The 12,206-nt window shown below is 36.0% G+C and overlaps 1 protein-coding gene across 7 annotated transcripts in view; it reads right to left on the bottom strand.

Annotated features, from left to right (window-relative positions):
* Positions 1–12,206, bottom strand: part of Plekhm3 (pleckstrin homology domain containing M3) — a 168,746-nt gene that overhangs the window by 22,877 nt on the left and 133,663 nt on the right. For all 7 annotated transcript variants that reach the window (XM_074071582.1, XM_020173404.2, XM_074071580.1 and 4 more), the window contains one exon: positions 4,444–4,601. In XM_074071582.1, coding sequence (XP_073927683.1) covers positions 4,444–4,601 — 158 coding nt within the window. The remainder of the gene's footprint in view (positions 1–4,443; positions 4,602–12,206) is intronic.

Raw genomic sequence — 12,206 nt, forward strand, 5'->3', positions numbered from 1 at the left:
ATTTATCACATTTTTATTCACTATATCTTTATGGACATGCTTTGAACCAGTAATTTGGTGCTTCTACCTAAGTTTTTCTTCAATATTTTTTTTTATTTTTTGGTGGTACTGGGGTTTTGAACTTAGGGTCTTGTGCACTCTATCACTTGAGTCATGTCCCCACCCCAGATATGTTTTCATTAATGTTTCCTTTTGCATTTCCCCACAGGCTTGTTGCCAGTGTTTTACTGGCAATTGGACACCATGAAGAAGCTAATAGGTTCCTCACAAGTATTATGGACCTGGAATTCTGGGAAAGCTGGCAAAAGCTGCTTCTGACTCACACATTTTGGCAAGCTTGGAGAACTACATTTGACTAAGGGAAGACTCTATAAATAGTTATGTATTCTATAGAGGTGATAATGTGATCATTTTATTAAGAATCCAGTATCTCTAACTATGGTCACAGCTACCTTTGAGGAGTGATTCTTTTTTCTAGGGGTGACCCATGATCACAGAGTCTTTGAAGACATAGATTCTTGGACTTAAACAAACCAAGTCTAACAGGAGATTCTGGTATGCAGAAGACAGAAGTACCTCTGTTCCAGTCAAGGGATAAGTCTAGGGACTGACATCTTTAAAAATGTGTGTAAAAACCTATGGTCAGATCTTGGTGTCTAATGTCAATCTCCAGTAAAAGGAACCAAGGTTTGTTGAACAGATGGCTGTGTCTTAGACTAGGGTAAGAAATGAGTGTGGAGCATCTGGTAATGGCAGAAAGTAAGAAAATGCTAAACCAATAGCTACTAAGCAAGCAAACAAACAAACAAAACCCTCCTCAATGATTGGGGATATAGGAGCCAACTGAGAGCTTGAATGGCCAAAGTTTAATGGCCAATTGAGAGCTGAAATGGCTAAAGTTTGAACAATTAAAATAAAGCAGTATTGTATAATTCAAAGCATAAAATAACTATGTACAAGTCCACATTGATAAACAATTAAAAAAATGTGAAAGAAAAGACAAATCTCCCATGCAGAAGAATTTTAAAAAATTTCATGCATGCTTTGCCCCAGAGGGAGGATGTAACTCCCTACTTCTTAAGTGTGTGCTGCACATAGTTGCTTCCTTCCAAAGAGGACAGTATGGAGAAGGGGAAAGAAGAGGACCTTCATAGTAAAAGAGGCTGGCACAAACACTGCAGTAATACCTCATGTTGGCTATGCACCTGGGATATGATGGGATGAAAATGGTACTTTACTTCTGTGTTCTTCCTCCCAAGACCCATAAATCCAGTTTAATCCTAAGAACAATATCAAGCATACCCTCCAAAGAGGGATTCTATAAAATACTCTATCAGTTAAGGTTATCAAGAACAAGTAAAATCTGAGAAATTGTCATAGCTAAGACAAGCCTAGGAAGGTGTGACAAATAAATGTAAGAGACTATCAGGTAAAAAAACTAAAGAAATATGAAAAAAAACCTCAATGGACCTTAGCCAACAATGAATTAATATTGGTTTATTTATTATAAAATGTACTTCAATGTAAGATGTCACAGGGAAACTGGACGTGTGGAATATGAGAACTCACTGTCTTATCTTTATAATTCTTCCGCAAATCTAAAAGTATTCCAATAAAGCTTATTAAAAACTGACTGTTCAGTTTCGGTCTTAGAGTCAACCATTCATACAGATAAACTTTAAATTTTTAAAACTTTTTCTAGAACAGTTGTAGATTAATAAATTAAAAAATAGAAAATTCTCACATTATGTATCTTGCCACCTGCTTCTTCCCCTATTATTAACATCTCACATTACTATTTATTACAATTAATAAATCAATAATAATACATCACTATTAGCCAAAGTCCACAGTTTGAATTAAGGTTCACTCTGTGTTGTATTGTTCTATGGGTTCTGACAAATGTATTATGTCAGGTATATACCACTATAGAACTATATAGAATAGTTTCATTGCCCTGAAAATCTGTTTCATCTAGTCATCCCTCCAATTCCAGAATCCCTAACAACCACTGATATCTGCATAGTTTTCTATTTTCTAGAGTGTCATGAAATTGGAATCAAGTATCCTTTTCTGAATTACTTTTCCCCTTAGCAATATTATTTAAATTTTGTCCATGTCTTTTTGTGGCCTGATAGATCATTTCTTCTATTGCAGAACAATATTCTATCATACGGATATGTAACAGTTTGTTTATTCATTCACCTACTCAAGGATATCTTGGTTGCTTTCAGTTTTGGGCAATTATGAATAAAGCTTCTAAAAACATCCATGAACATGTTTTTGCATGGCTAAGTTATCAACTCATGTTCTTTAAAACTATTTGGTTTAGCCTCCAAATATTCTGGGATTTTCCAGGCTTTTTTTTTTCCTGTGGTACTGGGACCTCAATCCTACTACTTCTGCCTCCTGGGTAGCTGGGATTACAGATGTGTACTACCATGCTTGGCTTTATGTAGTTTCTTAGGTGGAATTTTAGGTTACTGAGAGCTTTCTTCTTTTTTCTTGGATATAAGTGTTTGTAGCTATAACTTTTACTCTAAGCACTACTTTAGCTGCATACCAGAGATTTTATATTTTATATTCCATTTTCAATCACTTCAAATTTTTTCAAAATTTCCCTCATTGTCTCTTCTTTAACCCATGAGTTATTTAGAAATATACTGCTTGGTTTCCAAATATTTTTGGGTTTACCAGATTTTATTTTTTTACTGTGGATCATTAATTCTATGTGCTAGAGAACTTACTTGGTATAGTTTCAGTCTTTTAAAATTTACTGAGATATGTTTTGTGGCCCAACGTGTCTTACTCAGTTGGAAGCATTTTTAATTTAATTTTTATTTTTATTACAATATAATTCACATATCATAAAATTCATCCTTTTATACAAGTCACTGAATTTTAGTGTAGTCACAAGATTATGCAACCATCATCACAATCCTATTCCACAACATTTTCATCACCAAAAACATCCTGTACCCCTTAGTAGTTATACCCTTTATCCTCCTCCTCCATGCCCATGTAGCAGCCAATCTACTTTCTGTCTCTATGGATTTGCCAGTATATTTTGAACATTTCATATGAAGAGAATCATATGATATGTAGCCGTTTGTATCCAGCTTCTTTCATTTAATATATTTTCAAGGTTATTCATGTTGTAGCATGTATCAACACTACCTTTCTTTTTGAGGCTGAACAATATTTCATTGTATGATAGGCTACATTTTGTTTACTTACTCATCAGTTGAAAAGCATTGAGGTTGTTTCCATTTTGAGGCTATTATGAATACTGCTGATGCTGTGAACATTTGTGTATATTTTTGTTGGTATACATTTTTAAAAGGTATCTATCTAATCTATAGGCTATGAACCAAGTACTTATACTCAGGAAACTGGAGGCTGGACTGTATGTGTGTGTATATATATTTGTGTATCTATGCACTTATGTGTCTATCTTTGTATGTGTGGGGCTAACCCCAGTTCCTGGATGTTTACAAAGTCTTTGGGTTTAAAAAGAGGCCAAAAGGGTTGAGTCAAGCCTTACCATCTTAGCTCTACCCTACATGTTTCAACTTTCCCTGGCTATGTGCCTCATCTTCAGTTCTGAACCACAGTGTAAGTAAGTCCGATTGGGTGGGAAATGAGCCATGACATTCATGGCCAAGAAGGCAGGGCACACACCCAAACAGTGTACATTTCTGTTACGCTTTGGGGATGAAAGGAAAAGTAATATGTATCAGTTTGTGCTTCAAGAAAAGCAATAATAAGGAAACCATGATCTTAAGTTTGTCAGGGAAAATCATCCATCAATCAAAGGATATGTTGATGTCTAAATATTACTTTGGTTAGAAAAATAATCCCACATAAATTCCCACTTTTCTCTCCTTTAAGTCCTAAAACTTTCATCACCACACTGCAATGCCTCTGTAGAGAAAAGCATGTGGTGAGCAGGCAGGTGTCTACCAGGGTCCTCTAGTTGTATTCCTGGCAATGGATCTAGTTTTGGCCTTCCTCTGAGAGGGCAATTTCCCATTGCCAGCTCTGAAAAGCTGGCCAGGGTTCTTCTTCATTCTAAAATGGAATCTACACACTCTTCGTTACCTAATAAGGCAGAGCTTGGCAATATTTCTTTGCATTCTGTTATCTCACACTGGATAAAGGTAGCTGGTAAGGGTTGGAAATAAACATAGAAAAGCAAAGGGTAGACTGGAGGTATGGCTCAAGTGGAGGAGCAGTGGGAAGCTCTGAGTTCAAACTCCAATACTGCTAAAAAAAGAAAAAAGAAAACCAAAAAGTATGAAAAATCTTCCCCAAGAACAAGGGAAACCTCACGCAGGGTAAAAGACAGAGATATAGTACTTGACTAAAAGTTGCCCTGATTTGGCCAAATAAAACTGTGTGACCTACTCAGGTATTATTTTTATAAGATAAGATATTTTGTACCTGCTCGTTGAAATATCCTCAAAAGGGTAGAGGATCTCTCCATTGTTACAGATTTCGCAGATGAAGCCCTTCTGGCTACAAAGACTGCAGCTGTACACGTGTGCAGTGGCAAATTTAATGACCTTGCCCAAGAATGGAGCCAGCTTTCCCTCTATCACCTGTATAAAGAGAAATGGGACAGAGAAGCAAATTCGTTGAGAACAGAAGTATTGCAGATGTGGGAAAGGAAAGGAATTCCTTTCCTTTACACAACAGGAAAACCTCTAATTATAATTTCTCAGCAACTCTAAGAAAGAAAAGACAGAGTATTTTTGCTCCAAAAGAACTCTGGTTTAAACCACTGGAGATTGGAAAATGAAGATGCTGAAACTTTTTAAAAATTTTTTTGCATTCCTTTCTCTTTGTAGCATGGTACAAAGGATTGAGGACCAACAAATGAGGAACACTACTTGAAGAGACCAAATTCAGAGATGTAATGTGGTGTAAGAGGAGTATAGTAGATTCCTAAAACAGACTGAAAACATGGAGGGAAAATAATGTAAAAGTTTATGCGGTAAATTCAGTAATACCTTTTTTACCCTGATAAATTAGTTGGATAGTTTTGTTTTTTTTTAATCATCTCACCAAGAACTTACAGCAAATGTAGAAAAATGAGTTTCTTTTGCTGCTGGTGAGTATAGTAATATAAAGGGGATACAATTTGGTAGTCTGAGGCCAATTTTCAGTCTGCAATTTTTTAAAGATTTCTTAGTGCTTTTAAAATGAGCCAATTTGAAAATAGATTTTACATTAAAACAAAAACAAAAACAGAGTTTTGGCTTCTTTTGAAAAAACCAGAAGGTCTAGCAAAACTAGCTAAAATTCCAGCCTGAGTGACCCTGGCTTGAGGATGGGTTGGTTGCTTCTGACAAGGCACATGCTGTCCACATGACACTCGTCCCCACCAGGTCCTGGTGTCTTGCATCTGCCTGCTTCCCATTGTGATTTCACTTGCTGGCCTACAAAGACTGACAAGTCTGAAATCCATGATCAGTCATATCCCTCTCCACTTAACTAATATTCCTGGGTTTCTAAGATTTCAGCATTTAACATCGGTAACATAAAATCTGCCTTTACTTCTCTGTCATGAATGTATATGCTGATTTAGAATATAAGAAAAAAATAAGACTATAACAAATATAATCATGCTTTTTATTTAAAAATGAGGCTACACTGGAGTTAAAGACTGAGTTGGTTTTTAAACAAAAGGAACAATGCCATGATGTTTTAAATACAATCATAGCAGTGGTTAACTCTGGGGTGGAGAACAAGTTGGAGAAGCAAGTCTGTCTCTTTGTATATAGTCTCTGCATTTTTTAAACCATTCTGATATTTTGTATTAAAATGTAGAAAGGAAACAAAAAAATCAAGTTTATTGCTTTTTAAGAGTAGATTCTTTTTTTTTCCTTAATAAAGAGGGTAGAAATTATCCTGGCTGTTTTTTGAGTCAGGCAAGCACATATTCTACTATTCTTCAATTTACTTCCTCCTTCATAATGCTAGAAAATTGTAGGTAGACCTCCTATCATTTCTGTTCTCTGAGGTACCATTAACTCTCATGACCCCCAGAAAGGCATGCTTCTAATACCAACATACGATGTATACTTTCTAAGAAATAACCACTACCAAATCATACACCCAATCACCAGCAAACACTTTCCAATGTGTTATAGTTATTTCTAAATTGTGGTCACAATCCTTCAGTTGAGTTTAGTTTTCCTTATTTAATTTTTTTCTAAACAACCAAGGTTAATGACTCATTTAAAGAGGGGCACCAGGATTTAGAATAGTCTGGAAATCAGGTAAGTAAAGAGGGGGAGAAGAGAAGACCTGAGGAAGATATGCATTTTCATCTAGGACCTAAAGGGGAAGACTGAGCATTTTGTGCATAAAGTTTTTTCTGCCTAGAAGATTTCATTGGGACAAAGGGTATGAACATTTTGAGGGTTCTTGAAATATTTCACCAACTTTACATTGCCAGTAATATATATTTATTCCTATCTAGTGACTTTAATAATTAGATTTTTGAAAATTAAAATGGGATTGCTATCTTTTAAAACTTTTAGTCTCCTTATGAAATAACCTGATACATATCTCCATTTACTAAAACTTCATTTATTGTTGCTTATACAAATCTGTTTTTTCCTTTGCATAAACCACTCCTGTTCATTATTAAGGCTATTCAAGGTTAAACTTTTGAATAGCATTTTTTCTTTGTTTTTTTTTTTTTGGCAGTACTAGGGTTTGAACTCAGGGCTTCATGCTTGCTCTACTATTTGAACCACACCTCCAGCTCTTGAATAATATTTTTCTTATTAGTTAATGAGTGTACCCATTACATAGTACCATATTACTGAACTTTCATCAACGCTAATCATTTTTATTCATTCTTTTGAGTTTTCTGCAAGTAAAAAACTGGTTCCTCCCTTTCTATGTTATACTTCTTGCTTATATTCCATGTCTAATTGCATTTTCCAAGACTTTCACAACAATGGCAAGTAATAACTGTGGTAATTCTTGCTATTTCACTGAGAGTCAAATTATGAAATTATGAAGTCTATTGTGAGTGACTCCTTTTCTCCTTCAAACACATATATCCTGACACTCATCACATTTTATTAGTTCCCCTGGTCTCTTTTTAAGTAACAGCTTTATTAAGATGTAATTCACATAGCATACAATTCAACTATTTAAAATCTATAATTCCACGGTTCTGAGTTTATTCAGAGTTGTACAGCATCATTATAATTAATTTCAGAACATCTCACCAACCCTCCCCTAAGGCCCCACAGTCAGTACTAGTTATTCTTCTTGTCCCCCATTCCACTCCCCTAAGTCCTAGAAACTAATAATCTACTTCTTATCTCTATAAATTTGCCTATTTCTCATAAATAGAATCATATGATATGTGTTTTTTGTGTGTATGACTGGTTTCTTTCACTCAGCCTAAAGTTTTTGAGTTCATGCTGAGTTTTTTTTTGTTTTTGTTTTTTAATGTTTCCAATGTAAGTCTCTCTTCCATCCCACTCCAAACTCTTCTCAGGCCTCTCTAGATTAATGATATGATCTCGTTTTATTTCCAGATGCTAGTCTTTTTCCTTTGACTTTTCCAGCACAATCAGTTTTAGATACCACTTTTATCCTGTATAATTGTTTCCCTCAAACCTCCAGCGAATTCTTGTTTTATCCTTAATCAAAACTCTTCACTCATTCACTTCACAAACTTATATTGAGTGGCTATGCCCAACACACTTAATTGTGAGTAAACTGCACAAAACTGGAGCTTACGATTTGCTTGGTATGCAAGTATCTGCATAAACTGATTCCATGCTATGGATCCTATTTCATTTCCATTTCCCGGTCTTCTGCATCTTCTCTGTGAGCAAACTTTCCCTGTACAGAATATGCTCTCTCTTGTTCCTGTCCTTTACTAAGGCTATTTCCTCTATCCAGAGTTTTAGTTCTTAACAACTATTTAAATTTCACATAGGCTTTGTGACTCAGATTTGTTCTAGAAAGTCATCTGTGGCTCCTCCAGTTGTCACAGACCTTCTTCCTAGATACTTACTTTTACATCACTATAACTTTTTTTTATTCATATGACATCACTATAACTTAATATAGAATTTTAGACTGTTTTATACTCGTTGCACTTGTTTAACATGTGATTGCTTTGCTTCTTGTATATTGAACAAGTGTATACTGAACATACAAAAATGGTATTTGACCATTGTTAACTACAAACCCAGCAAATTTATATAGAGCACTCTAAAAAGAACAGAAATTATTGAGAGCAAAGAGTGGGTTTCATACTTGCTTTAAATATTCCCTCCCTGCCAGGCACCTGTATTCTTGTTAACCCACCAAGGATGCTTTCCCATCTTTTTCATTGGCTGTCAGCCATCATATCTTGGAGCTGTCTTTGTGTCACAAACATTTTCAATCATTCTGCTGTGTGATTTAGGGAGGAGCATAAAGAGTGCATGGGTCTGGAGGCAGCTCAGTTATACAAGGATCCATTCTGCTTTTTTATACTTGATTAATTGCTCTTCTCATTTGTCAGCTTATGTTTGTGGCCATGTTCCAAATTCTGAAACTGGTGGAATTTTTCCTCCGGAAAAGTGAAGTAATATTCTTAAGTCTATTTTGGAATTCATAAACATTCCTTTAATATTATACAAAGGAAAACTTTATACTTATAAGATTCCAGGGTAAAGGTGCATTTACAAGATTTGAATCTTATCCTTGAAGACAACTACTGGCAGCACCGGGAATAGAATCCAGCTATTCCAGATTCTGGTGTAGAGGTTTCACTATGTAAAAGTGGGCTCCAGGTGTGCTAACTCATAAGGTTCTTTTTAAAAGTCAAATACATCTTTATTTTGGATAATTGCTCAAAAATAAATCGAGTGCCTTACTTCCCACAGCTTCTCTTGCATTACCCCAAGAGCTTTGCAACTTTTATTCCTATTGCCTAACCATCTTGGTGTGACCTAAGGTTTGGGCCCTATTCCACAAATACTACCAAGATGGTAGCTTCAAATAAAACCAACACTCAAGGAGCCTACTACCTTCAGGTTGTAGGTGAGAACAGAGCTTCAAAGATACTATTGGATCTCGACAGTGACTATGGGCAGGGCAAAGACAAATGGAGCCTCCTGGTCAAGAAGTGTACAGCCCTTAGCCAGGTGTAGTGGTGCATGCCTGTAATCCCAATGCTCGGCAGACTGAGACAAGAAGACTGCTAGTTAAAGGCAAGCATGGACTACAAACCTGTCTCAAAAAAAAAAAAAGAAGTACACAGCCGTGAGGAAGATCAGACATGAGAATTCTGCTATGTCAACCCTAAACTGGCATGTCTTACTAGAGTGACAATTATCCCCTATGGGTAAAGTGCTAAAGTGCTACTGTGTACCTAGGCTAGAGTTGAACCAGGCAATTCTAACATCACTGAGAACAAGACAAGGACTGACCAGGACAAAAGTAAAGCACAAAAGTACTTCCTTAATAAAATTGGTCAAAGCTTGTTAAAAAAAGAAAATATATAACCAAGCATGCTTCTCAACATAGGTGAATTTTTCCAGTGTGTCATTGTTTTATACATTAGAAGAGATTCCCAAAGAGGCTGACAATAAAGAGCTTTCAATACCCAGCAAAGCTTAGTTGTCTCTGGGTATTGGTAAGCAATGGAATACTACAGAAAAAGTAAGGCTGATCTGAATATGAGTTTAGTTCATCCATGTTCTAGCTGTGAGACTTTGGCAATTCATCTCTTTCAGCCTCAGTTTCCTCAACTGAAAAATCCCTCATAGAGTTGAGGGAAGGAACAGATTTAATATACTGTGACACAGTATGTTACTAAACACAGTGTTTGACTTAGAACAAGTGATCAATAAATAATACCTTATTACTAATTTATCTTAATCTAAACAGAAATTTTCAATGATGTAGACTCACTTTCCATTTCAAACACTTTAGATTTGTAGGAAGGGTAAGAAAGAAAGGTATAAAGTTCGTATGTCATTTTTTAAAAAATGCATCAAATTGTTCTTCTGTTTGGATTAGATCAGTAAAATTAAAGTAAATCAGTTAGATCCTTTTCTCCTTGCATTGTTGTAAATAAGAGAACAGAGCTTGAACAAGCATAATTATTATGGTGAAGGCCAAAATGCTGGTGGAAGACACTTAGTATATCTCAAACTCAATTTGAATCATTCATGTAAGATAACATCTTAGCAACATCAGGAAATTATCTTTCTTACTCCTTTCCTATTTTTAACTAAATTAGTCACAGATTGATATAACTTTATAACAACCCATCAAAATTTGGAAGGATACTTCATTTTTAGCATTAAAGGGCTGGTGGTTTTAGTAACCAGGTGGTCAATTGGATGTCACCAGGTATGATGAAATAGACTTCTGGGATGAGTTTTAGTTATCTCTCTGTTTATTTCTTCCAAAGTGCATGTCTGCGTGAATAAAATCATGACAATGTAATTAGCAAAAAACATATGTAGTTCTTTCTTCATGTCTTTGTCCCCTGCATTCAACCTCATTTGCCTTCTTCATGTATCAATCTGCTCTATCTCCTTGAGAAAAGGCAGATGTTCAAACTAAAGAGACAGTGTGTTCCTGTTTTCCATTAAACTTCATTTCTTGTATTAGGGAAGGTCTCAGTCTGATTTATTTACTTGGAGAGTGTGCATATATAATTATTTCAGAGGCATCATACTGACTGACTGAGTATTCAAAGAATACATAGCTCTATTTGTAATTTAAAATTATGTCATTTTATTACACTGTGGTATAGGACCAAAATGCAGCATCAAGCTTTAAGAGTTCAAGAGTTTGCTCTTGGGGCTGGGACTGTGGTGTCTGTCTCGTATACATGAAGCCCTGGGTGCAATCCCCAACACTGGAAAAAAAAAAGTTTTTAAACTCATTTTCAATCAGTCCAAGTGACTGAACTTCTACAACTCAAAATGTCACCTTCCATGATCCAGTCAGCTGAGAAATATACCAAATATGTTTACCCTTCTTGTGCGAAGGCAGCCCACAAAAGCTGCCTGGTTGAACTTTCAGCTCTGGGATATACATATTTTCCCCTTCTTCTATTCTGGTCAAGATGGTCAGCATTGGAATTTGAGGCCTATGTCTTTCTTGCAGACTAAGACAACAGACTTTATTTGATTTACTTTCTTGTAGACCAATCAAAAATTACAATTAAGTTAAAAAATAACTTAGTGCTGCCTTCTCCAAACCACAGTTTCAGAAACAGCTGCTTATTACTTGTGTGTGGCACAAGGAAATTGCAGTGTCATGTTCAAGGTCTGCAGCCAATAGAGATCTGTGGGATGGGAAAAGGGCACCCATGATTCTTTTATGTTGTTTACCTTCACTCCCTTGGCATAAAGTTCAAAATTTACAGAGGAAGGGAGATAGCACACTAGTAAGTTGGACCAGAAAGAAAAGGCTTTCTCTCATCAAATTTCTTTCTGCATTGGCTAATTCCTTCCCTCTGATTTGTCAAGTTACCATTTGTTTCAAAACAAGTATTCCTCAGCCACTGTATAATATCTAGATTTTGGACAACTGTCAGGAATACGGTGATGAACAGGGCTGCTATCCTTGCTAAAGGCTTCTTCTCGAAAAGTCTAACCTGCCACTCACCAGGAACAAGCTAGCCTGATGACTGGAGGACTCAAACTGTCACACATTGTGAAATAATTTGTAATATCATTTGTTTGCATCTGCTTGGCTAGACTATAATGAAAGGCTATATTTTGTCCTGGGTGCCATTTCTCAGCATTTGTAGGTGGGTAGAGTAAAGTCTAGTAAACTATTCCAGGTGAGTTCAAAGGAAGTTGGGAAAAGCAGACTGTGGGAGCTGAATGTGGTGGTGTACACTTGTAATTCTAGCACTCAGAAAGCTGAGACAGGAGGATTGTGGGTTCAAGGCCAGCCTGGGCTACATAGTAAGACTCTATCTCAAAAAACAGAACAACACAAACAACAAAAACCAAAACCAAACCAAACAAAAACAAAAAACAAACTAAAACCAGCCTGTGGATTCGTGAAAACCCTAACACATGGTGAGAATACTCTACATCCTCATTCAGTCTGCATTTTACTCAGGGGTCCTTAAAAGTGAAAGATAAAAAGCACACCACTGAAAGTATGTGGGATATTCCTATTTCAAAAAGTTGGTTAAAACTCCATTTTTC

The sequence above is a fragment of the Castor canadensis genome, chromosome 4 (assembly GCF_047511655.1).
Source record: "Castor canadensis chromosome 4, mCasCan1.hap1v2, whole genome shotgun sequence".
In the NCBI taxonomy this organism is placed as follows: domain Eukaryota; kingdom Metazoa; phylum Chordata; class Mammalia; order Rodentia; family Castoridae; genus Castor; species Castor canadensis.